This window comes from Erythrolamprus reginae, chromosome 6 (genome assembly GCF_031021105.1).
Source record: "Erythrolamprus reginae isolate rEryReg1 chromosome 6, rEryReg1.hap1, whole genome shotgun sequence".
NCBI classification, from domain to species: Eukaryota; Metazoa; Chordata; class Lepidosauria; order Squamata; family Dipsadidae; genus Erythrolamprus; species Erythrolamprus reginae.
In genome coordinates, this window is record NC_091955.1 from 33,172,153 (window position 1) to 33,199,286 (window position 27,134).

The 27,134-nt window shown below is 37.9% G+C and overlaps 1 protein-coding gene across 5 annotated transcripts in view; it reads right to left on the reverse strand.

The window, feature by feature from the left end:
* Positions 1–27,134, reverse strand: part of FOXP2 (forkhead box P2) — a 792,940-nt gene that overhangs the window by 109,167 nt on the left and 656,639 nt on the right. For 3 of the 5 annotated variants that reach the window (XM_070755485.1, XM_070755487.1, XM_070755490.1), the window contains 4 exons: positions 16,496–16,633; positions 15,223–15,390; positions 14,763–14,894; positions 12,968–13,136 (listed from right to left, as the gene is read on the reverse strand). In XM_070755485.1, the coding sequence (XP_070611586.1) occupies positions 12,968–13,136; positions 14,763–14,894; positions 15,223–15,390; positions 16,496–16,633 (607 nt within the window). Of the gene's footprint in view, positions 1–12,967; positions 13,137–14,762; positions 14,895–15,222; positions 15,391–16,495; positions 16,634–20,308; positions 20,395–21,977; positions 22,026–27,134 lie in introns of those variants that run through there. The other 2 variants (XM_070755489.1, XM_070755486.1) reach the window with 2 other exon arrangements.

Consider the following 27,134-nt stretch of genomic DNA (forward strand, 5'->3'; position numbering starts at 1 on the left):
ATTAAAGAAAGAGGAGGATTTGCTTTACCAAATTGGAAATTATATTACCAGGCAGCCGCCTTAACATGGATTAGAGATTGGATAGTATTAGAAGATAAAAGAACATTAAAATTAGAAGGACATGATCTTATGCTTGGTTGGCATGCCTTTATATGGTATGATAAGGATAAAATACATACATATTTTAAAAGACATGCAATAAGAAAATATTTGTTGGAAGTCTGGAAAGATATAAAAAAGAATCATTTTTTGACTATTCCTGAATGGATTTCCCCCTTAGAAGCAATAACAAACCCAAATTCAATAAGGGAAATGAAAACAATAAGATACAAGGATCTACTGGATGATCAAATGAAATTAAAGTCAAGAAATAAATTACAAGAAGAAGGGACCACAATTGACTGGTGGCAATATGCACAGATTCAGTCTAGATTTCAGAGAGATAGTATGACATATATATTTTAATAAGAATAAACATTTCTTAGGTAATCTATTAATTACTAATCAGACTAAATTAATAGGGAAAGTTTATAAATACTTGATTGCCCACAAAAATATAGATTTGACCTTAAAGGATAACATGATAAGTTGGTGTAAAAATATTGGTAAAAAAATAGATATAGATACATGGGAAAACGTTTGGATTTCAAACTGGAAAATGACAAAATCAGTTTCCCTAAAAGAAAATCAAATTAAAATGTTTTATAGGTGGCACCTTCCACCAAATAGGATAGCAAAAATGTTCCCAAAGACTTCCCCATTATGTTGGAAATGTAAGAAGGAAATAGGGTCCTATTACCATCAATGGTGGACGTGTAGTAAAGTTAAGCTTTACTGGAAAATGATAGAAAGAATAATAAAAGAAATAGTAAAACAGGAGATAGAAATAACCCCGGAATTTTATTTACTGGGAATATAAGAAAGAAATTTTGTATTTAGTTATTCATATTTTGACCGCGGCCAGGATAATATACGCGCAAAATTGGAAAGGGGAAAATATTCCCAAAGAAGAGGAAGTTATTAAAAAAATATTAGATTGCGCTGAAATGGATATGATGACAAGACGGTTAAAAGATCAAGAAGAAACAGAATTTTATGAAATATGGAACAAAGTGTATATATGGATAAACAAGAAGAAATAACAAACAGTTAAAATAAACAAATAAACAAATAAGAGAATTGTATTAGTAGAGATATGACTTAAGTGTTATGTTAGAATTAGTAGGGACAAGATTTAAGAGTTTTGTTAGAATTAGTTTATGCATGAAGACTTACTATAAAAAGTTAAACAAATTTCTTCTTTTCATTTAAAATAATAAGCTGATTTTAAGTATTTTTTAAATGTATTCTTTTTTCTGTATTGAAATTTTACTTCTAGAATAAGTGGCGAAAATACAACCCCATCTTTATGTTAAATGTATGTCTGTCAGTTTTGTCTATTTTATGAAAATTAATAAAATTTATTGGAAAAAAAAATGAAGGGGCTCCGTTTGTCCCATCATCGAACACGTTTATATACTGGGGTCAGGAATGACCTACACGTCTGGTGGGTCTTCTTACCCCACTTCAATGGTTTGTCCTTCTGGAGGCACGAGCTTCTATTGGAAGCTGAGTGCAACTGTGTTCGGACACCGTGGGGAGCCATGGGTTCAGGGTTATTTTAGGCAACCAGTGTGCTATTCCATGTGGCCTCCAGAATGGAGGGCCTTTTCAGTGGTCAAGGATTTGACCTTCTTAGAACTCTTCCCATTGGTTGTAGCTTTAGAGATTTGGGGGGAGCAATTTTGGGACAGAACTGTGCACTTTTGGTGTGACAACCTGGCCGTAGTCCACATTGTGAATGCCTGTCTTCTAAAAATGACAGGGTCATACGGCTTGTCCGCTTTGTTGTGTACAGGTCTCTGTCTCTAAATGCATTGTTTCTGGCACAGCACGTTCCCGGGATAGATAATGGGATCGCTGACGCCTTGTCCCGTGGTCAGCTGTCCAGGTTTTAGGACACTGGCTCCATGGGCTTGCGCGTCACCAGAGGCCTTCCCCTGCTACCTGTGGAGCCTGCGTGGGCTCCCGAGCAGTGGAAGTTAGAGTTAGGTTGGGCCATGGCTCTCTCAGTAATGCCCGGCCCTTGGGTTTTTATCAGTAGTCAGGTAGCGAGTTTTCTGTTGAATGTGGACAGTCCAAGGTTACCCGCATACCCGGTCCATCATGGTTGATCACGTGAGGGAGTTTTTGCGCTCTGCTTAAGCAGTGCGGCCTATCGGTAAACATTATTAGGTTAGACGGCAGGCCTGGCTTTTCTTTCTAAGGCCAGGGGTTTTCCTGACTCCTCTTGCGATTTCCGCGTTTGGAAGAGGCTAGAGGAATGGATTAGGGAACGACCTAGCCCCAGTAGACAGTAGTCAGGCATAACTGTACAGCAGCAGTTCCTCATTAACAGTCTCGGGATCAGCCTGGGCGCCTCTCTGTCTGAGGCCCGCCTTTTCAGGCGGTGGCCATTGTGAAGTTTTCAGGGCCCTTCGAGTGAGTGAGGCTTGAGCCTCCTCTAAAGGGGTAGGTCACTTCAGAGGGTTTGCAGTCTTAGACCTTTTAATTTAGGTAAGTGCATCTCCCTATTGGCGAGACATTTTAAATTGACCAGTGGGTAAAGGGGGCAGGATTGAGCGTAGCAGCCACCGATTAGTTGTCTGTTCGGTGGCGGCTCTTCCTCCTTTATATAATGGGCAGAATGGGTCAGGGGTACCTGGTAGTCTTAAGACGGTTCCCACTTCCGCGCTATCAAATTTTGATGGGATTTGACCAGGGCGCTAGTTGCGTCATGTATGGACCCGGCCCTCTGCCCCAGAGTGTGTGCCATGATGGGGTTAAACCCACATGGCTAGCCTTGCTCAAGGGAGCAAGACTTATCTGTATTGGTGGCCTGTCATTGAATTGTCAGGCATGCGAAGACCTGCAGTTCTTCGCCTTGTATGTTGGTGGCCTGTCATTGAATAGTCAGGCCCGCGAAGACCTGCGGCTCTTCGCCTCTTTTCCTGGTTGCCTGTCATTGAATTGTCAGGCACGTGAAGACCTGCAGTTCTTCACATTATGTATTGGTGGCCTGGCAAGGTTTTTGCCAGGCTTGCAAAGACCTGCGGTTGTTCGCCTAGTTGGCCAGCCACAGAAGTGGCTAGTCTGAAATCCTTCCACGGATTTTGAGGGACGCCATTTCCCCTAGCACCATTCATAAGGTCAGGTGAAAAAGGTATAGGGCCTTTGGCAAACTGGTTAGAGAGTCGGGTGAGGTAGTGGTTTCCCATCGCGATATTGCGTTTGCTCAGCCGTGGCTTCAATGCGCTGGCGGCGTTCCCCTGTCAGAACAGGAGAACACCATCTTTTACCGGACCCGCAGAGGTCCCTGCGCGAGCTGGTGCAGGTATAGGGGGGAGTCCGAGGGCCAAGATAGAGATCTGACCCCCCTCCGTGGCAGGTTAGGGGCGGAAATTGGGTGGTGTTTAGCAACTGTGTGTTCTCCGTTGGGCATCTTTGGGGATAATCGACAGGTTCTCTCCAAAGGCTCATGGTGCCTTTAGTTCGATCTGAGCAATTTGGGGGGAACCTATCCTTGGGTCCCGCCCATTTCTATCCCCTTGTAGGGGTTAGACAGCGAGACCTCCCACATGCCGGTGCATGGCTGGGATCCAGGTGAGGGCGGGGCCCTTCACTTGGATTAGCATGGAGCTATGCCCATAGTTGCCCCGGATGTTTTTCTGACGTCATTTCCGCCCCGGAAGTAATTGTTTGACCCTGCGGGTCCTTGTTGGGTTTAGTTAAATTATGCTAATTTAATGAATAAATTATGCAAATTTATTTTAATAAAATGACCCAATTTTAAATCCAGCTCTGTGTGTCTCTGTCGTTACTCCGCCTCTGCTGCAATGCGTGGCCGGTGAGTCATCCCCGGCCCAGATTTGCCGCAGGGCCAGGGAGACACGGCCCTCGGCGTAGCCGCCATTTTGAGGGCTGGGATCTCGCGAGATTTCGTGAGATCCCGGCCAAGGCCGATGACATCGTCGGGGGCAGAGCCTGCCAGCCCTATAAAAGAGGCTGCGCAGGCTTGGGGCCTCCTTTTCGCCCCGACGACGAGCAAGCGAACACCCGCCCGCCCTCCCTATCTTTCAGTGTGCCACTGTGGGTCGCCCCTAGGGGGCCAAATAGGAATTTTTGGAGGTCTCAGTATTTTCTGCAACCGTTTTTTCGCCTATTCCACACTGTGGTGACGGATGGATGGTTAGGAGGTACTTCGCTCCCCAATTAGTCTAAATTGGCTTACCTTTGGTCATTTGGGTAGGCAGGTTAGGGGCGGAAATTGGGTGGTGTTTAGCAACTGCGTGTTCTCCGTTGGGCATCTTTGGGGATGATTGACAGGTTCTCTCCAAAGGCTCATGGTGCCTTTAGTTTGATCTGAGCAATTGGGGGGAACCTGTCCTTGGGTCCCACCCATTTCTATCCCCTTGAAGGGGATAGACGGCGAGACCTCCCACATGCAGGTGCATGGCTGGGATCCAGGTGAGGGCGGGGCCCTTTACCTGGATTAGCATGGAGCTACGCCCATAGTTGCCCCAGAAGTTTTTCTGACGTCATTTCCGCCCCGGAAGTAATTGTTTGACCCTGCGGGTCCTTGTTAGGTTTAGTTAAATTATGCTAATTTAATGAATAAATTATGCAAATTTATTTTAATAAAATGATCCAATTTTAAATCCAGCTCTCTGTGTCCGTGTTGTTACTCCGCCTCTGCTGCAACAAATTCTAGAGAAATTGATTCAAACAACCAATTTCTTTAAAAATATGCTATCTGAACTAGAAATAACAAGACTATTCCCCTCCTTTTCCTAAAGTCCTCCATTACACTGAACAATAATATTTTCTCTCTCAAAATCAAATTTGATTCCAAATTAAAAAGTATACAGATTACCAATGTCCACCCAAAACACTGGCAATTATGCTACCACAATGCTAAAGGGAACAGAAGGCATTTTTGAAGTCTACAACTGTATACCAATAAGATTAGATGTAACTGACTGATCAGAGTGTATGGATTAGGTACCATCTGATGCAGCATAACTATAATCTGATTGATGGCCTTTAAATCTTGACAAAAAGGATAAGAGCCATCAGATTTTTTGACAGGTCATATTGGTGTATTGCAATGAGCCCATAAGTAAGAACGTTTTCAATAAGAGATTTCAAGTCCTGCAAAGCTTCAACATTAATAGGGGTGCACAGAGACTGTGCATTTCAAAAAAGATATTTCAACCCATCCAGCAGACAGTGGAGTACTTAGTGGCATGTCCCAGTATCAATTAAAAAATGGCACAGATCTCCCTCTGACTTGTAATTTTTACTATGGGTGCAGATAGCGGCCTTTGTGGAAGAGCTGAGAGACAAAAGTCTTCCTGCCTGTGTTCCCCTAATATCTCTGACAAAGAAAGCATATTAATTGAGCGGTGGTTCTCTGAAACCTTTGGACTTAGATCCCCTTATTTCCAAAAGGTCTAATACAGAAGCTCAAGGAAATAACTCTTTTTGGACTTTTTGGAAGATAACTGATGAATATCATATATTTTTCCAAGATTCTTCGGCTTAGTATAAAGCATAAACCATCAAATCCTAAATTTCTTTAATCTTCCATAGTCTCTTGGGCCCCAAGAGATTCACTCCTTCCAATACAAACACTCCTCAGAAACTTAGCAGGGAGTTATGAGCAGCCTAGGCCTCGTGAACAACGGGAATTTTATAAAGAATCACTGAGCAAACATCACGTATTGAAGCACAAGGGTATAGGATTGCATAGGGTTTTTTTGGGGGGGGGGTTATTTACAAATAACACATTACATAACTAAGAAATTTATCAAAGATTCTTGAACAAATTTGGTCCATTAACAGAAATTCACCCATGGCTTTTGAATCCCAATTATGCTTGCATTTAATTCTCTCAAAAGGGTCCATAACTCATGTACTGAGAGCACTGAAGCATCAGATTTGGTGGTGTAATTGGTAAGACTATTGCCTCAATTGTACTTATTATCATTCTTACTATGGCCCTTACATGTATAACAGCAGCTTTCTAGGAAGCAAAACAGCATCCAATAAAAATCTATGCTTATTGTCCCACATTTAATGGAGTTTCCTTGCAGTTAATAACCCATCCTCTTTCTATAAGGTGTCGAGAACCTCCAAAATCAAATTTATTATCAGTATAAATATTGACAATTGTACCTTCCACCAACTTTAAGGTTCTAGTCAAGGTGATACATTCAGCTTTCTGAGCTGAAGCTCCAACTCGGAGAGCCAGCTTGTTCTCCCTAACATATGAAGCTGATGCCATCTGTATATCACTATCTGCATTCTTCAGGTCAAACCTGGGTGCCGAGAAAATACCTCAGAAATGGGAGTGTTGAACATGGGAGAAAATGGGAATGAACATGGAAGAGGGCGTGGCCAAGTGCCATAGTGACACGGAGTTCTCCTGTCGCCTGGGGACCTGGTTCGATTAGAACCAGGTCAGAACCATCCTGAAGGAGTGGTGAAGAAGAAAGACACCATCCAAGACCTGGGATAGGGTGGCAAAACTCCCAGGGAGCCGACAAAGAACTCTCAACCGGCAGCATCAGAAAACAACTTGTAAAAGTCATTCAATTCGCTGTGGCTATGAATGGTCTGATTGAGTTGCTTGAAGATCAGATGTCATCTGGAAAGGAAATATCAAGATAAGTGCTGGAGAGAAGAGTAGAAGAACAGAAGTTAAAGCTGATGAGTTATATTGTTGAAGAAGAGCTTTGGGACTTTTTTTCTAGGTCTAAAAGGGGAACAAACGGACTGAAAAATAATGAAGCAACTACTTAGCAATAGAAGATTATAGAGGAACAATTTTATAGAAGGCAGTAACTAAAGCCCAATTTTTGAGAACTCTGAGAATACTGAATAACTTTGAATTAAGAAAATATTTGGTTTAATTTCAACTGATTTAAAAATATAAGCATAGTGATGAACAGAAAGATTTGTGGAATTAATGAAGAGTGCCACCTGATGGTTGTAGGAACCATTTTAATTGTAGAAGACTTTTGTGGATATTTAAACAGCTGCTGACCTTGAACTGAGGAACTATTTTGGTCAGTCTGAGAAAATATAAAGCAGGGAACAACTTGTTCTTATCTTAAATAAAACCGACTATCTTCATCTACTGGGACTGAATGAACTTGGAATGAATTTCAATATACTAAATCTTAAAGATTAAATGTTACAAATGGACACTTTATTTAGTGTGGAATGAAGAGGATTATATTAGGCTGTGGGATAGATATTTCTTGTCAGCTGGACATTGTAAAAACTTGTGATGAAGGCATGTGAATATGAGGAGTTTGTAGCCTTCTTTAAAGATTATTGAGAAGATTTAAAGATATGTTTTTTGGAGTTTGCAGATGGGGTTAGAAAAGAAAAAGAGAAAGCAATAGATGACAATAAGGATTTTGAAAACATGATGGCAAGGAATAAAAAACAAGACAGCGGAGAGGAGAAGAAATCAGAACAGGAAGAGTAGGTGGAAGAAGACAGAGAATTAAAGGATGAAAGAAAAGAGGACTTTGAAAATGGACAGACCAATGGTTATATTGAATTTTATGATGATTACACTGCGGTTAATAGTGACCCCCCAAAATAAGGTGAGGACATAGGTATTGGGTATGGGATTTTTTTTTAAAAAGAAGGAGGAAGCCGGGGGAAGGGATTAAGAAGAGCTGAAGGAAAATTCATATATATAAAAAGGGACAAATGTGGGAGAGGTAAAGAAATTGGGGGTACAAAATTACAAGAAAGAAAATATGGGGAAGTTAGGAAAAAGTGAAAAGAGAATGGAAATTTAAAGAATATGTTATTTGATTACTATGCAATATTTTTCTTTCTTTTTCATTTGTGTGTGTGTGTGATAACGAGTATTAGTGAAAAAAGTTGATGGAGAGAAATAGGGTTTTTTCTTTACACATGATGATGCAGCATGTTTGTGAATATATTTGATGATGATAATTAATATTGATAATGAACAAGATTTATTAAATATTTAAAATTTAATATAATTATTAAATATAATTATTTATATAAATAGATAGTAATTTTGGGGAAACCACAATTATATTATAGATTCATATAAGCCTGACTTGATGGATTAAATTCAAAAATATATTTGTTCTACCAGAGGGAATGATAAATCGCAACCAAAAAATGAATGAAATGAGTTAATGTGTGGAAATTTTGGAATTTGAATAATTATTATTTTCTTGTGAATACATTTGATGATTATTAATATTGAGAATGAAAAAGTTTTTATTTAAAGATCTAAACATTTAAATATAATTATTTATACAAATAGATGGTAATTTGGGAAATGAAAACTATATTATACATTGGTATAATCTGGGCTTGTTAAATTAAAATTAAAATTGGTAAACATATATTTGTACCACCAGAGGAAATGATTACAATGAAAAATGAATGAAATGAGTTAGTGTGTGGAAATTTTGGAACTTGAATAATTACTATTTCCTTCTTCATTGTATAGGATATTAATTTGAAACAATATATATAGAACTTAAGATGAATTGATATTTTACTTTAAATATAAGTAAATATGGAATTTTAGGGGGCATTTAGTTATGAAAAAAAATAGGGACTAAGAAAAATGAATGATGACCAAAGAAAGTACAGAAGAGAAGGAAGCACTACAGCTTAGATTTAAGAAGTAAGAGATAAAATAACTAGCAGAGGAAGTAAGCAATAGTGATACATTTAATTGGAAGATAAAATAATTTGTGTAATCCAGGTCATGAAACTAGACAAAGGAGGCAGCATGAGACAAATAAAATATATCAAAAGTAAAGATATAAATAGAATGGATATGAAATTAAGAAATAGGAATGATGATTATAAAGGGTACAATTCAAAGAAGCTTTTCAGTCTATCCTGTAATAGAAATAGAATTATTCGGTCAAAGAAGGATTTTGAGGGCGTAAAGAAAAAAAGGAGAGAAAGGGGAGAGAGTGTAGGAGGAATTGGAGATGAAAGGAAAGAGGGGGAAATAGTAGCAGAAAAAGGGAAAGAAGGTGTAAGAAAGTAGGAAGTAGAGGTAGAATAGCCACCTGGGATAGAAAGAGGGCAGTGGGAAGAGGAAAGATTGAGGCAGACTGAATAAGGGAAAGCAAATTGGAATGTAACCTATCTTATTATATTTAAGAGATTATATATGCTTATTAAGTTGTATTGAAGGTGATGTTGTATGTATGTTTTTAATGTGGAAAACATAAAAAAATACAAAAAAAAGAAGAAATGGTCTGAACACAATCATGTGCAATATCTTGTTCCAGTTGGAGAAGAAAGGTGGCTGAGTTAAAGCTCTGCTTTAACTGAATGTGAGGATTGTCTAGAAGAGCAAGTTGACATTTTTCCAGGGGACTTGCCATTAGCCAATTATCTCCTTTTAATTCAAGCAACTCTCTTATGAAATGGGGAGTTTCAATAATGATAGTGGCAGAAAAGGTTAATTGTTCAGCAGTATTTCAACATTTAGACAAATAATCAGAATTATTAGAATAAATAGAATATAATAGTCCCTTCATACTTTAAGCACTGCACAAAAGAATGATCAATGACATCATATGAGCATTGTTTCTTAGGGCAATACTCTGACATGGAGATGGGCAATCAATGTATACAACAATAAAAGAAAAGTACCCTATTAAAAAGAAGATAAAGAGCAAAAGCAGAAAAAAATTATTCAAGCCAGGCGTCAATGCTTTCTTGGAATGCATAAAAGACATTTTCTTTATCTGCAGGCCCAGGAAGAGAGAAGGCTTTAGTCCCTTTTGCTTGGGAGAAATCAAGTAATTTATCTTGATTTTCTGGAGCTCAGTTTGAGAAGCTGGAAACATGATTCATATCCTAGTAACTAATTTTATTATTATATATCTGGAGGAGCCACACATTTTAAATACAAGAACCATATTAAACTTCAAATTTTAAAAATTATAATTGAATATTTATGTAAGAATTTTCATGTGGAATCAAACTCCTTGGGCATTTATAGTATAAGAAAAAAAAACTTTGAAATCATAACATGATTCTTCACTGAATTCTTTGAAACACCCACAATCTAAACATTTGTCATTCTTGGAAGTTTCAAGCTTAGTTATTCAAACATTGCTACTGAGATAATGATAGTGATGTGCTGGTGCCTGGAGGCTGTTGGGGTCTGCATGGGTGTCAACAGACTCAAACTCAACCCGGATAAGATGGAGTGGCTGTGGGTTCTGCCTCCCAAGGATAATTCCATCTGTCCGTCGATAACCCTGGGGGGGGGGGAATTATTGACCCCCTCAGAGAGGGTCCGCAACTTGGGCGTCCTTCTCGATCCACAGCTCACATTAGAGAACCATCTTTCAGCTGTGGCGAGGGGGACATTTGCCCAGGTTCGCCTGGTACACCAGTTACGGCCCTATTTGGACCGGGACTCACTGCTCACAGTCACTCATGCCCTCATTACCTCGAGATTTGACTACTGTAATGCTCTCTACATGGGGCTACCTTTGAAAAGTGTTCGGAAACTTCAGATCGTGCAGAATGCAGCTGCGAGAGCAATCATGGGCTTCCCTAGGTATGCCCATGTTACAGCAACACTCCGCAGTCTGCATTGGTTGCCAATCAATTTCCGGTCACAATTCAAAGTGTTGGTTATGACCTATAAAGCCCTTCATGGCATTGGACCAGAATATCTTCGGGACCGCCTTCTGCTGCACGAATCCCAGCGACCGATTAGGTCCCACAGAGTTGGCCTTCTCTGGGTCCCATTGACTAAACAATGTCGCCTGTCAGGTCCCAGTGGAAAGGCCTTCTCTGTGGCGGCCCCGACTCTCTGGAACCAGCTCCCCCGGAGATTAGAACTGCCCCCACCCTCCTTGCCTTCCGTAAACTCTGTAAAACTCACATCTGCCGTCAGGCATGGGGGAATTGAGGCATTCCCCCCTCCCCCAGACCTATACAATTTATGTATAGTATGTCTGCTTCAATAATGGGGTTTTTAATTTTTTAAATTTATTATATTTGTTGTGTCTACGGAGAGGGGCGGCATACAAATCTAATAAATAATAATAATAATAATAATAAAAATAATAATAATAATAAAATATTTAACCTAAAGCTAGACATGAGTGGAGGATCAATCTTCCTTAATTCTTGAATTGTTGAATTGAGGAAAACCCTACCTGGAATATAAAATATGTGGTGGAAGTGTTATCTATCTTTTAAATTGATTTGATTCATCTTAAAGAATGAGTAGCTACTAATACCTTATAATAACAACAGGTGAGTACTTTCAATTTCCATTACTTTAAACTACACTCAAAAAGCAACTACTTCATTTGGGGGTTTTTCTTTTTATTTTGCTTTTTTGCTTTTATTCCCTTTTTTCTTTAAAAGGTACATAAATGTAAGCCAATAATAAAAATAATTACACCCTTTCTTACTGAATCATATATCTTTTAACCTGGATCAAAACATACCATTTCTGCCCCACTTGGGAGATTTGATCTCATTATAAATTTAAAGAACATATGGATACATTCATATGATTTTCACCTGCATTGAAATTAATGTCAAATGATGAAAATTTATGATTAATTAAAATTATTCCATTAATCAAAAATATTATCAGAATTTTTAAAATTTGCAGAAATCTCTAAGGTTCTAATCATGTCTGACAGTAAGTTTCAACTTAAGCTAAGTATTTATGTGCATTACATTTATGTGCTTTAGGACAAAGATGTCCGACATGCACATACCTCTCAAAAAACAATCCTCTTAATTGAATTGTAATTTTTCATGGGAGAATTATGGAATTTGTGGAGTGTAATAAGTTGCTGTTGTTTCTCCAAGGATATGTACATCTGCTGAGCTATAGTCATTTTTAATTCTTATATTGTCAAACAACAGTAATGATTTGTTAATCAATTCTGTAGTTGATTCCAGATTCCAATCTAATTCTGAGATGAAAATTATAGAAAAAGTAGAATATACTTGTTATTGGAAAGACTGTATCTGTGTCATCTCTCCATACAAAAAGGTGCAGTTGTGAAAGAGAAACATTATCTTATCCATAACTCCTTAGTAAAGAACAAAAGTATTTTACAACCCAAAGATATAGCACTCTCTTTTCATAAATATAAAAAAAATGTTTATGGTAAAATGTTTATGGTAAAAGAAATTATGTCAAAAGTAGGAATGCAAAAGGAATTTGTATTTAAAAAACCTGAATATACTTTATATGCCAAACAGCTCTCAGAGAAACTGCTTATTCCTAACAGCTTCCATCCTATATCCCTGAGCTGTAATATCGATTAAAAACAAAACAGTGAAATCATGGGAAATTGTTAACTAAATTATTTTCAATCATGAAAATAACACAAAACATACTTCAAAAAGTGTAAAAATTCTGCTTTTACAGTTTCAAAGGAGTAATGATACTGGTTGAACTGACTTATATATGCTTATATATTAACATGTGCTATGTTTGGATAGATTCACACATCCTTGGCCTAAAATAACTATACGGCACTGTCACCATTAATATAATATATCAAAACGTTTTGGCAATTTAACCTTAATTTCAGGTATTTCCTCCTACCCCCTTTGTTTTTAATTAAATAGAACACAAATTGCAATATTTTTCAGCTTGTAAAGATGAAACATTCCCAAATGACATTCTTCTAGAAAAATGACACATTTGAAAATACCAAACACTGCTCACACGAACAGCCTCCTGAATAAAATTAATTAATTTGAAATATTTGAATAATCAAACTAAGTAAAGATGTGAAATAGCAAGTTTGAGATCACGATGAAGCTACAATCGGAAGTAGCTGTGATCTAGAAATCAGTCATATCATACCCTGTGGCAATGACTGGACAGGAAGAGCGGGCTGGCCAGGAGGAATGGAAATGATTCCCTGACGCTGAAGATTCAGCAGATGTTGCTGCTGTTGAAGTTGTTGCATTTGGAGGAGCTGCTGCTGGAAGACAAGCTGCTGGGCTGCCAACTGCTGCTGCTGCTGTTGCTGCTGCAAAACAGAAGAACAAATGCAACGGAGAAGTGAAAAAGGTAAGATTCAGTCAATAGCTCTGGTTTATTCCAGTGATTAAATAGTAATAGATAATTTGTTGTAGAAACAGGTCTTGTTTCTTAAAAAAGAAACTTGCTTTACAAATAATCAAATTTTAGTGGGAAAGATGATATGCTTTTAGGATTTTTTTTTTAGCAAAGAGTCAGAAGAAAGAAGAAAACCATGTTTTCAACTTAAAGAACTTCATGACATCTAAGTACAAATATATCTTGGCTGAAGGTATATGGTAATTCTTTATATCAAACTTTAATTCAAAAGCAGTCTTATTTTTCCAGCTGAGTAACTATGATCTGCAGTAGCCCATAAAGGAAATCTCCAGTGATCTATTAGTAAACTGGGATGTAGCCTTCATTTTACTAGCCTGTTAGTGCCTTTGCTGCACTTGTTGGAATACATTAGGTACCTAGCATTATATTCACGGTAAAGAAGCATCCTATTATAAAGGAAAATGCTAACTTCCAATTTTGTGAGGCGTTACAAGACAAGCCAGAGTTCTTTAAGCTCAGGAGGATATAAGGATGTAGTCACACTTCAGAGAAAGACAAGCTGCTGTGGAAGACCTTTCCTTTTTTTAAAAAAAAAAATTGGACTAGAAGAGAAACTTCTGGTCCACTCACTGGAAAACAGGCTGCATAATGGAGCAAGTCGTGTGGATTGCTCAGAGCCTCAGGAGAAATAAGGGAGCAATTTCTATTCTGTACTTGATAGCTGTCTGAAATTCTATTTACAAATCCAAACAGAAACAATGCCTTGGGAGGTCAGAAATGGATCGTGCATGTTTGCATAATGGGCAGCTACAAGACAATGTCTAGGATACCTGCTGATCAATTTACCTACTTAAACATGTTTTGTTTGTATTATGTTTATAGCTGATGCAGTCAGCTGACAGGTGCAAGATAGGCCTGAGATACTGGCTTGTCAGGTTGATTTATGAGCACATCAAACTGCAACTTTCTACTCACCATTCCAAATGTACAGTAACAGTTCATTAATCAGGGTCTGTGACTTCAAAATCTATGCCCAATTTTTTTATACCTTTCTACTAGCCATTATTATCCAATCCATTTTTGAACTAGGGATATCACAAAAAGAAGATAAGTCCTTTATCAGTTCAAACTCCCTTACTTATATCAGTCAATCAGTACTTTGTTCACCACTGTATGAGCATTGAAAAATAATAGAATTGGATGGCAAACTCATCCTCCATAACTGCAAACAAAATAAGCTGTGGCGTTCTATTTCAATTGTTATTGATATTTAATGTATTTAACCACTGACCTTCAAGATGAAAGGGCTAAGAACTATAGTATTCTCATGAAAAGATTTTAAATGAACTATTAAAATCCTATCCTTTATTATATAAATCAGTTCTTTAAATTTTAAAATACTGAAATATAAAATTGCATAGATTCCCTTATTTTATTGAATGAATATTCAGAATACTCAATATGAATATTATGCCCAATATAAAAATCATTCTGTATAACCTTCAGTCTGTGTAATCCAACTATTTATTGGATCATATTTATTCTATCTTTCTAGCAATCTGTCTGATCATCTTACCAATTCTATGGGCCATTTCACGAAGTCAGTTTTGTCTTCTTGCAATGTTCCCCAAGGACATTTTTGCACAGAGAATGCCTTGTATGAACCAGAATCTCCATGGATACAGCTGTCACTTCCTGGTGGTGATTTCTGCAATCACAGCAGAGAGCATTTTTCCCAACCTCTTCAATTATGGAATAATTCTTAAGAAGCAAAATCTGTATCTATAGATATTTTAGTTCAACCAAGATATTCTCTATATAAATATATCCTAAGGGGGGTATTATTTATACATAACATTGTCTGCATGAGCTATCTTGGAATTATTTCAATACCACTAGCTTCTTATAAAGATGACCTTTGAAAAAAAAAAAAACACCAAACAAAAATCAACATAATCAGAGTAACTTACTCCCCCCCCCGCCCCCAGCTTACCTACTTGCAGAAATAATTTATTGATTAGTTATTTAGGCTCTACCTCTTTTGCTTGCTTTCCTGGGTGCTGCTGCTGCTGCTGCTGCTGCTGCTGTTGCTGTTGCTGCTGTTGTTGTTGTTGTTGTTGTTGCTGCTGCTGTTGTTGCTGCTGCTGCAAAAGCTGAAGATGTAACTGCTCTTGCTGTTTCTTGTAAAACTCTTGAAGTTGTTGCTGAATAAATCATTTTGACTTTAATAAATAAAGGTAAAGTTTCACATATTACGTATCTTCTAAACTCTTCTAGATTGGTATGTGGTAAAGTAGTCACTGAGCTATACTAAAAAAAAATAGAATCTGAAGGTGCAAATCTATATAGATTTCTCTCCCCTCAGAAGTGAATTCTGAAATATCCCAGTGCAGATTTCAAAGTATTCTTAAAAAAGAGCATAAGAAGATCTGTATTCTAGTTTACAAGCAGAAAAGGCAAACTAATGCCTTCCTTCTTTCCTCTTTCCTTTCTGTCTGCCTTCCCTCTCTAAACAGAATATCAGCTTTCTCACATATAAGGTGGAGAGTTCAATAATCTGCCTGCGCAGGATTAGCAGCAGGGCAGATGAATAGCAAAATGTTATTTTACTGTAATTTCTATTGAAACCATATATCTTTTTAAACATTCTGAAAATAAACATATTATTTTCATCATGATAATTAATTATATTCCTGCTAAGTTTAGTTAAAATAGTAATAGACATTGTGGTTTTTTTGGTTTTCAAACAGAAATATCAAGGATTCTTGACTTTCATTCCAGATTTACTCCTCTCATTCCAATTTCTATTTCCATTTGATTAAAAAAAGTTCAAATTTCCCAGGCTCCTTCCAGTTATCTAAATAAATAGTTAAAATCATATAATTCTAAAGCAACTGTGACCTTAATGTCTATTTACATTATTTGTTCAACTGATATCTCGAAAAGTACCTAAGTTCCTGAACACTTAAACATTGGTTTATTTCAGGGTTGTTGTTGGGAAAATAGGAGGAGAAAAGTGTATTAGATACGTTTGTCACCTTGAGATATTTATAAACACTAAAGGTGGGATAAAAAATTAAAATTCCCACTTCACACTCCACCTGCCATTGTTATTCCTGAAGAAGATATTCAAAGTTGAAAAACTAATACTCTCGATCCTTGAAAAGTTTTAGACTAAGAGAATTTGTCATAGACTTATATTATTCCTTTTTACAAGAGCAAACACATGACCCCTCACTAGCAAAAATAGGGCTGACTATATAATAAGCTGGAACTCTACTAATTATCCAAAGAAGTATCCAACATTACCTGCTGCAACATAACTGCTTGCTGTTGTTGAAGAAGTGCTTGAAGCTGCTGAGGAGACAAAACTTGTTGTTGAAGAATCTGTTGCATTTGCTGAGGGGTGATCACTTGGGGAGTCATCATGGCCACTGACACAGGCACCTACAGAAGGAAGATAGGAGATACATTGTTTTCCTTCTTAACACCTGAGTAGAATATTTAATGAACATTTTGTCATAAGTGCAAACTATTTGTTCCATATAATTTTATGATACAATAACTTGTCCATAAATATATCATAATTAGTAATTGTGATGCCTTTATGGCCGCCCTTTGAGTGCATTTTGATGACTCCCTGGATGAACATAAAACTAGAACCAGAATGAAAAGATCAATGGCTGAAGACACCCAAGAATTTCTCCATCTTGCTTGCTTTGGCTGCCATAGAAACGGGGGGAGGAGGAGGTTAGGTATTTGGGAGATGGGGGAAGCTATGCTGGAGATGTCTCTTCTTGTGTCTGATTAAGGGCCTAGGGAGGAAAGTTCTCATCATTTATGGCCAAGCTGGTTGGACATGTTTACAGCCTACTCAAGGTCTATGGTTTTGGAAGACCAGATGTGGAAGCTCAACCTGAGTGTGTGCTCACATGATACCTTAGGGCATTGGGATTGGACGATTTGCACAGGGGGTTCTGAGGGATAGTTTGGGGTTCATTTCTATATGCCATTTAACACCTTTTGCCTCAGATCTTGCTTTCATTTTGTCACTATCAGTTCTTGTCTAGTAAAAGTACGCTTCTCTATCATTATGGAGTTGGGGGTTTTCTTTCCTGGATTTTGAATGGAAGCACACCTGACATTATTATTCTCTTTAACTATTACTTTACTTTGAAAGCTAAAAGTGGCACAGATGTCAGTTGTCTAACTGAAAATAACAAAATGTCAACCAGAAGCTGACCTGACCAAATCCATCTTAGACCTTCAGTATTGCCACTGAGGGATAGGGAGTGGGGATTAGAGATAGCTGGGGTTTTGTAGCCAGAATAAAATACTTTATCATGGAAACCAAGGACATTGTCACACTGGCCTGAGTAAGGAGGACTTAGGTCACCAGGCAACCAGACTTTTACTTTTAAATAGATGAAAACAACAGGAAACTTCAAAGTCTTTTTTCACCAGATATATCCAATAAAGCTATTCTTTGACAAATCCATCTGCCTCAGAATTTTGCTTGCAATGGGGCTATTACTTGGAACCCTGACACCAAAGCCTGATGATGTGGCTTGTTTGTGCCATAGCCTGCTTCATTCTAGTAATTATCATTAGAAGGTAAGGTATATGGTCCATGCTTTATTTAGAACTTCTCTCTTGTTGTTTAAAATTTACAAATTAGAAAAAAGTGTTGGCAGATGTATGAAAATAGAATGATATTTAGTGTTCTTGTAACTTCTTTCCTGTTTAAAAAAATACATTATATATATACACATACAGATAGAATTGTCAGCTATCAATAAAATTAACTGCCTTGGAAATGGCTCTGGGTTGGGCCGAGAGGCAAATAAGGAGCTGTGATGTTCCTTCAATACACCAGGGTGATTCGACACAAAAATATGTAACCCTTCTCTGGTGCAGAGCTGAAGGGATTGGATACTGTAGCCTAGAGGTTAATTCTCTGCCTTACAAGGCAAAGGTTGCAGGTTCAAGTCCCAGTGGGTATGGCTAGCTGATGAGGCCAAAATAAGGCCGAAACAGATCTATCCTAGTCTCCCTTAATTTTCAAATTCAGCAAAAAAACATGTGACATATATATACTCAATCTTTTCTTCATCACGAACCCCCTTTAAATATCTTTTGTGGCCATGGACCATTGTCATGAACCCCCCAAGATTTATGTCAAGATTTAAATCATAACATTTCTTCAAGCTTTCATGGAAAACTCGAAGTGACGATATTGTGGCTCCCCAGAGGCCAATTGACTACAGGTTGAGAACCACTGATCTATCCTATAAATTACATTATAGCAACAATAGTTAATTTTGATTTTACAGCTGGGCTACTAGATCTGGGTTGCAAAAATCCAAACATGGCATTTTTCTTCGCAGTAGGGGTGAAATTCAAAATTTTTCCCTACTGATTTTGTGGGGGTGTCAGGGGAAGGATACTGCAAAATATCCATTCCCAGCCCACTCCAGGGGAAGGATATTGAGAAATTCCCATTTTCTCTCCATTTCTGGGGGGAAGGATATTGCAACATCTCCATTCCCACCCTACTCTGGGCCTGGCCAGAAATGGTATTTGCCAGTTCTTTGAACTACTCAAAATATCCACTACCAGTTCTCCAGAACCTGCTGAATTTCATCCCTGCTTTGCATATCTAGTGGTCATCAGGATTTTTGTAGCCTAGGTATGGTGGTCCTAACAGTATAACATCTCTAACATATTGGAGCAAAGTTATATGCTGAACAAAGTTTTATAGATTTTATATTGCTCAGATAATTTGTTTAACTGCTTTGATTTTAATTGAATACTGGATATTTAAATATTCATCCCATTGATTGCACTATATCTTTATATTTACAGTATACAGCAAGCATATTACTACTCTTGAAAAAAGCAACCACATGGGTAGTTCCTCAGCAAGTGATGCAACTTATTGTCATATTTACTCAAAAGCCTCACTTTATTTAATAGGACTTAACTTCCAGTTATTCATGCATAGATGCATTGTGGAAAGAGATAGGAGAAGCATTTTTAAATATGGATTTAACTTTGGACTCCCTTTTTGATGCTGATCTGTTTTTTTAATATCTTAGAACTAATTTTAGACACTTCAGATTTTATTAGGCTCAACAGTTTACATTTCACATGTCGTGAATTATTGCTAGATATTTCTAATGTTGGGTAGAATAAATGAGCATTTAAAAATGGATGATCATATGGTAGGCTTTTAACATGGTACAATCTTATAAAACGTCATAATACCACAAAAACAAATGGATAAAGAATCCAGACTTTGTCAAAATATAAAAATAAATGTGTATAAACCTACTGTAAATGATCTTTTAGACAAAGTAGATCATTGATGGTTAACCTTTTTGTCATCAAGTGCTGAAACTGGAGTGCATTCATCCCAGAGCACCGGAAACTGGAAGGGAACAGCTGGCCAGTACGCATGCATGCCGGACCTACATTCACGCCAGTACCAGGAAGAGGGCTCTGTGTGCCACTTCTAGGTTTGCTATCATGAATATAGATTTTAGATCAGTGGTTCTCAACCTGGGAGTCAGGACCCCTTTGGGGGTTGAACGACTATTTCACAGGGGTCGCCTAAGACCATGGGAAAAGACAAATTTCCCATGGTGTTAGGAACTAAAGCTGCTATTCTGGCGCCTTGGAACATATTTTTACAACCAAAGCATTTACAGTGGGGGTGTACCTCTGATCTTCCTGCCAATCACCTTAAAACTCTGTTGGGAGACTTGGCACTAGACTTATGGTTGTGGGGCACCACAACATGAGGAACTGTATTAAGGGATCGTGGCATTATAAAGGATGTGAACCACTATTTTAAATGAAAACATATATCTATACTTTATTTATTTTATTTTATTTATTAGATTTGTATGCCGCCCCTCTCCGTAGACTTACATTCTAAAAACAAACAAATCATGAGAACAGAAAGAATTTTGAATTAAAAGTTGATATTACTAAATGTGAATTCATTAGCCTTTCTACCTACAGCAAAATATACCGTATTTTTTGGAGTATAAGATGCACCAGAATATATGCCGCACCCTTAGTCTTTGGGGAGGAAAATAGGGAAAAGAATCTGCTTACCAGGTATTCATCTGGCTAGTGTCCTTAGTCTGGTCAGCTTCAGCACATTATTTTATCCTCTGGTTAAGGGCTTAAAAAAAATTATTCTGGGAGAGAAATAATGAAGGAGTTTGTAAGCCAGTAAGAGCTGGGAACATCATTAGCATTTGGTTAGGGCTAAGAAACATTTGGAGCAAGTTGGACCAATGGGGGGGAAAACCTTAAAGACTTAGGGCTTGGAAAACATTATTTGCAGAGTGTAACAATGAAAGAGCTTGGGTACATTCACAGCACTGGTTAGAGCTGGAAAGAAATATCTGGAGCAAGTAAAGCAATGAAAAAAAACCCCTACAAAGACAGGGTTTGGAATACATTCTTGGCAGAGAGTAACAATGAAAGAGCTTGCAAGCTGGTAAAAGCTAGGAACATTGTTAACACCTAATCAGGTCTGGAAAGAAACATTTGGAGCAAATAGAGAATGAAAAAAAATCAAAGACAGGGTTTGGAAAACATTCTTCACAGAAGGTAACAATGAAAGAGCTTGAAAGCCGCTAAGAGCTGGGAACATCGTTAGCATCTGGTTAGGGCTGGAAAGAAACTCACTCAGAGCAAGTTAGTGTAATGAAAAAAAACCTGCAAAGACTTAGGGCTTGGAAAACATTCTTCAGAGAGAGTAACAATGCAAGAGCTTGGGTACATTCATAGCACCTGGTTAGGGCTGCAAAGAAATATCTGGACCATGTAAAGCAATGGAAAAAAAACCCTACAAAGACAGTGTTTGGAATACATTCTTGGCAGAGAGTAACAATGAAAGAGTTTGCAAGCCAGTAAAAGCTGGGATCATTGTTAGCACCTGATTAGGGCTGGAAAAAAAACTTATTCAGAGCAAGTTAGAGTAATGAAAAAAACCTGGAAAGACTTAGGGCTTGGAAAACATTCTTCGCAGAGAGAAGCAATGAAAGAGCCTGCAAGGTAAGAGCTGGGAAGATCATTAGCAGCTAGTTACGGCTGGTGAGGGGGGGGGGGAAACTACATTCGGAGTATAAGACGCACCCACACTATCAGCCTCTTTTAGGGAGGAAAAGGGTGCATCTTATACACCCAAAATACGGTACATTGCATAGAAGAAACTGTGTTGAAATGAAGAAAGTAACATTTGTTCCTTCATGCAAGAAATAACTTTTGTAATGTAAGGCGTAAGTGTGGTAACATACTTTTTATATTGTGAGAAAGTACTTATTTCTTTAGGAATTTGTAACTTTCCTAAGGCTGTAGCAAATTCAAGGCATCTTAAAGATGAAACCAAAGAAATTACTACAATTTTTAAAACATTTTAATAAGGTTTTAAATATCTTGCTTACTTGCAGCTGTTGCAAAAGCTACCAGACTTTTGCTGTGACAGAGAAAACTGCCCTATGTATTCTTAGGCACATTCTGGTCCTACTAAATATATTAATGGAATAGAATCCTTAATAAATTGTTCTCGTGTTGTAAACTAAAACAAATTTACATTAAGATTGGATTCAAGGGCTGTATCAAACTTTTTATTGCATATTGAAATCAATTCTAATGATTTATGATTTTGATGATTTTACAAGATAGATTGTAGAAAGAAATTATGATGTAACTTTAGAGAGAGCAGTTAAAATGCAATTAAAGAATATTGGAAATGACTTTTTTATATCTTTACCTTTTTCTTTATATTTTGCTCTTCCACCTCCTCCATTTTATTTTATTTCCTTGCACTTTTAGGTTTTTCTGGTTTTTATTCTTCATCTTTATTTTTTCTGTTTTAGTTTGCTATAGCCCTTATTATTCTTAAAAATTAATAAAAATTAAGTTTGTGTATGAGAAAGAGAGAGGGGGGATGGGGAGAGAAAGAGAAAAGATGATTATAATTCTAAACATGAGTAGGGCCAAGATTTTTTTCTCCAAATTTTGCTTCTCCGCCATATTTATTTATTTTATTTATTTAATTCAATTTATAGGCCACCCTTCTCCTTGCGGACTCAGGGCGGCTCACAATAGTAAAAATAAACATATTTTACAATACAGTAATACAAAATATTTGAAATATAAAATATTTCAAAATGTATAACCCCCCAAGCTTGCTGGCATAGATGTGTTTTTAATGTCTTTCAAAAGTCAAGGAGAGTGGGAGGCGGTGTGAATATCTGGAGGGAGTTGGTTCCCCGAGGACCCCCCATCCAACATTGTTTGGCCTGGAGGAGGCTGAATCTGTGTGACCTAAACAGTTGCTGGTATGAGGCAGAAGATGGTCCCATAAATAATCTGGTCCAATGCCATGTAGGGCTTTATAGGTGATAGCCAACACCAATAACCAACACCTTGAATTGTGTTTGAAAACCAATAGACAGCCGGTGCAGTTCACGGAGTGCGGGACTGATGTGAACGTATCTGGGTACACCCAACATGGCTCTCACGGCTGCGTGCTGGACTAGTTGCAGTCTCTGAATGTTAATCGGGGTAGCCCCAAGTAGAGCGCATTACAATAATCAATCCTAGAGGTGATGAGGGCATGGGTGACTGTGAGAAGAGACTCCCTGTCCAAATAGGCCTGCAACTGGTGCACCAAGCAAACTTGTGCAAAGGTCTCTCTAGACACAGCTGAGAGATGTTGCTCTAACCTCAGCTGTGGATCTAGGACTCCCAAGTTGTGCACCCTCTCTAAGGGGGGGGGGTCAAAGTCGCCCCCCCCCCCCAGAGTAATGGATGACAGGTGGAATTGTCCTTGGGAAGCAAAACCCACAGCCACTCAGTCTTGTCAGGGTTGAGTTTGAGCTTGTTGACATCCATCCAAACCCTTACAACCTCCAGACACTGGCACATCACTTCCACTGCTTCACTGAATTTATAGCATTTAGACTTATATACAGCTTCATGATGCTTTACAACCTTCTTTAAGCGGTTTACAGAGAGTCAGCATATTGTCCCATGCAATCTTGGGTCCTCATTTTACAAACCTTGGAAAGATGGAAGGCTGAGTCAACCTTGAGCCTACTGAGATTTGATCTGCCAAACTGCTGGCAGCCAGTGATCACAGGGTGGCCCGGGGTGGAGATGTACAGCTGAGTGTCATCAACGTACTGATGGAAACTCATCCCATGTCTACAGATGATCTCACCCAGAGGTTTCATGTAGATATTAAAAAGTAGGGGGGAGAGGACCGACCCCTGCGGCACTTCACAGAGAAGGGGTCTCTGAACCCTCCCACCAACACAGACTGCGACCAACCAGAGACGTAAGAGGAGAACCACTGTAAAATGGTGCCTCCTACTCCCAAACTCTACAGCTGGCACAGAAGGATACCAGGGTCAATACTATCGAAAGCCATTGAGAGGTCAAACAGCGCCAGAATAGAGATCATTCTTTAGCGCGACCAAAGGCGTTTCTGTGCTGTAGCCAGGCCTGAAACTGGACTGATAATGGTTTAGATAATCGGCTTCATCCAAGGACCGCATGAATTGGAGCAACATTAAGATTAATGTCTTACCTAAAACATTACTTCTATTTCAGACAATTCTTAGATTGACAAGTGATGTAGTATCTAAGAAATGGCAAAAAGGTATTTCCAAATTTGTTTGGCAAGGCAAGAAACAGAAAATTAATACAAGTTGCTTACTAAAGAAAGAGATAAAGTATTACCAGATTTGAATTTGTATTTTGCAGCTTGTTTTGTGTGGATGAAATAATGGTGATTGTGAGAAATAGTAAATTACTGGATTTGGAAGGATATGGTTTTGTCATACCACATGTCTATTTGTGGTATGACAAATTTAAGGTTAATGTACATTTCAAAAAATATTTTATTAGGCATGTCATATTGAGAATTTGGAATATATATATAAAGCAAGATGCTCTCCTAAAACACCTTTATAGTTGTCACTACAAGACATCTTTTTCAGAAGAGAAATGACTGTTAATAAAAATGGTTAAATTAGACTGATATACTGTCTTTCTCTCAAGGAGACCTTACTATTAAAAACAAGAGATGACCTAGAATTGGAAAGACAGAGACAGAGAATATTCTATCTAATGGAAAGATTTAAGTTTGACAAAAAGAATTGACTTTGAAAATATTAGGACTGAATTTGATATGGAATTGTGAACAATAATGATATTCTTGCAAAGATGTATATTATTGCAAAGATGTAGAATTTTGATTGTTCTGCCCATCGTTAAATGGGCAAAACAATTGGATACAACGTATAATTGGACTAATGGGAGAATATGTTGAAGAAATTTATGTGAATTTTAATCACAAAATTATTAATAATGGCAAAACTACAATTTTTATTAAACAAAAGACTAACAAATTTTATTTCTACTTGTAAGCCATTGACAGTTTTTTTGCGAAAAACAGATTTTTTTAAAATTTTAGGATTTGATTATAAAAATAATATGTAGAGTAGGGTGGGTTGGATGATTTTTTTATCTACATCTATACCGAAGAAATTTGGAAGGCATTCTTTCCCTTATCTTTACTTTTTCTATCCTTTTTCTTTTTGCACTTTTATCTTGCTTTGATTTTTTTCTTTCAATTCTTGCTCTTTGCTTGTTTTTTAATTCTTGTTTTTGAAATTTAATAAAATTATATTTTAAAAGAGTTCAGTTTAGACTGCAGTATGATTCAAATAAGAGGCATGGGTATCTAAGATTTCTGAACAATAAATATGTGGAGTTTTCCATTTCTGCACTAATGAAAGCTGCAACAATTTTAATCCTGCTCTGTCTTTCAACAAGCACTGCTGAATTTTGATCCAAGATTTTCCAATATCCTTCGTATGACAATAATTCCTTTCCTTGCCCATTTTGCTTTTGTTTCAGTGATTCAAGTTTTTTTCCTCACTATTTTTTAAATTTTTATCATTCAAATTAACAATTACAGTGGTACCTCCACCTCCACAATTACAGTGGTACCTTCCTCTACTGAAGAACTTTTCTAGATAAGAACTGGGTGTTCAAGATTTTTTTGCCTCTTTTTGAGAACCATTTTCTACTTAAGAACTTGAGCCTGTAAAAATTTCCCAGGAAATTTGAGAGCAGCACAAAGGCCCGGCCAGTTTCCTGCCATTTCCCCTTTAATCCTGGCCATCTCGGGCTTTTCTGGGCTGCCAGAGGAGGCCTTCGGTGGTGTTTAAGGAGATTTTGGCATTTCAGAGCAAACAAAGCATTTTCCTTTCCCTGGGTGCTTGGAGAGGGAATAAACCTCTGCCAGCGCCCAGAGAAAAGAAACACTCCCTTCACTCTGGGCAGCCTAGAAAGAATGGAGCGTTTTCCTTTCTCTGGGCACTTGAACAAGGAATAAATCACTTTGCTGTGATGACTCCCGGAGTGTATGGCATGGAAAGGCAAAAGGGGAATCAACTCGGCTTCAGCCAAACTGAGGAGTCACCACAGTGAAGGAAAGGCCCCGGCTACAAAGCGAGCGAGTGAGCATGGGAAGGAAGAGGAAGCAAGTAGCAGCAGCAGCCACCTTTCGGTTAAAGGAGTGGGAGGTTCCTTCCTCTCGCCCACCTGGTTTTCTTTCTCTGGCACAGTGTATGGGAACCTGCCTCGCGCTGGGTGTATGGAAGGCACATGTTCCTCCTCGCCCTCTCAGAGTCCATCTTTTTCTTTTTTAAGCCTTAAAGTTTTGGATTGTTTTGATTCCCCTCACCTCACCTTCTTCCTTTGGCAGCGACTGTCCTCCTCTTCTTCCTCCTCCTCCTCCCACCCAAATTCCGAGCTTTTATTTCTTTCCTAATGGGTTTACACGCATTATTTGCTTTTACATTGATTCCTATGGGAAAAGTTGCTTCTACTTTTCTACTCAAGAACCTGGTCATGAAACGAATTAAGTTCTTAAGTAGAGGTAACACTGTATATGTTATCATGAATACATTTTGATGGCAAACTACTAGGACTATAACTATAGCTAAAATATGTTTTTTTTAGGAGGCAACTGGGCTTTCTTGTTTTTCTTTGAAGAAGTTTCACTTCTCATCCAAGAAGCTTCTTCAGCTCTATGTCCCTGCACCATTGGAAGAGTATTCATCCCAAAGTGCATAGCTAAATGTCTAAGAAGTTTCTCAGTCATTTAGGTCATGGTTGTCCCAAAGGTGCTTTTTCAGGAGGCAACTGGAAGGCAACTTTATTTGAAGACATTTTGCTTCTCATCTAAGAAGCTTCTTAGGTTTTGAGCTTCACAGAGCCTCAAATTTGAAAAGATAACTCAATAAAAGATAATGGGTAATCCTGTCTTTATAAATATAACTGCACCAAATCCCATCTGTTATAAAACTTTAGATGATTAGCTACTGCAACATTTAACAGAGTAACAGAGATGGAAGAGACCTTTGACATCTTATATCATTTAAATAAACAGTTGTCCAGTCACTTCTTAAAAACCTCCAGTGTTGGAATATCCACAACACCTGGAGGCAAGTTGTTAAATTGTTCTCCTTAGTTCTAGGTTGGTTCTCTCCTTAATTTCCATCCATTGCTTTTTGTCTCACCTTCAGATAGTTTGGAGAATAAATTGATCCCCCTCTTCTTTATGGGAGCCCCTTAAATATTTGAACATTGTTATCATGTCACACCTCCTTCTTTTTATTAAACCAAACATACCCAATTCCTGCAACTGTTCTTCATATGTTTTATCCTCCAGTCCCAATAGTCTCCAATCCGATACATATGTGTGTCAATATTTTGTTATCTTTAGAACCTTCTGTGCATCGTTATACAATTATTCAGCTTTTTGTTTTTAGGTTCACTGTTTTACAGCAAACCTATATTCCATATAAAGGCAGATTGTCCATCAAAAGCTAGAGAGCAGAAAGCTACT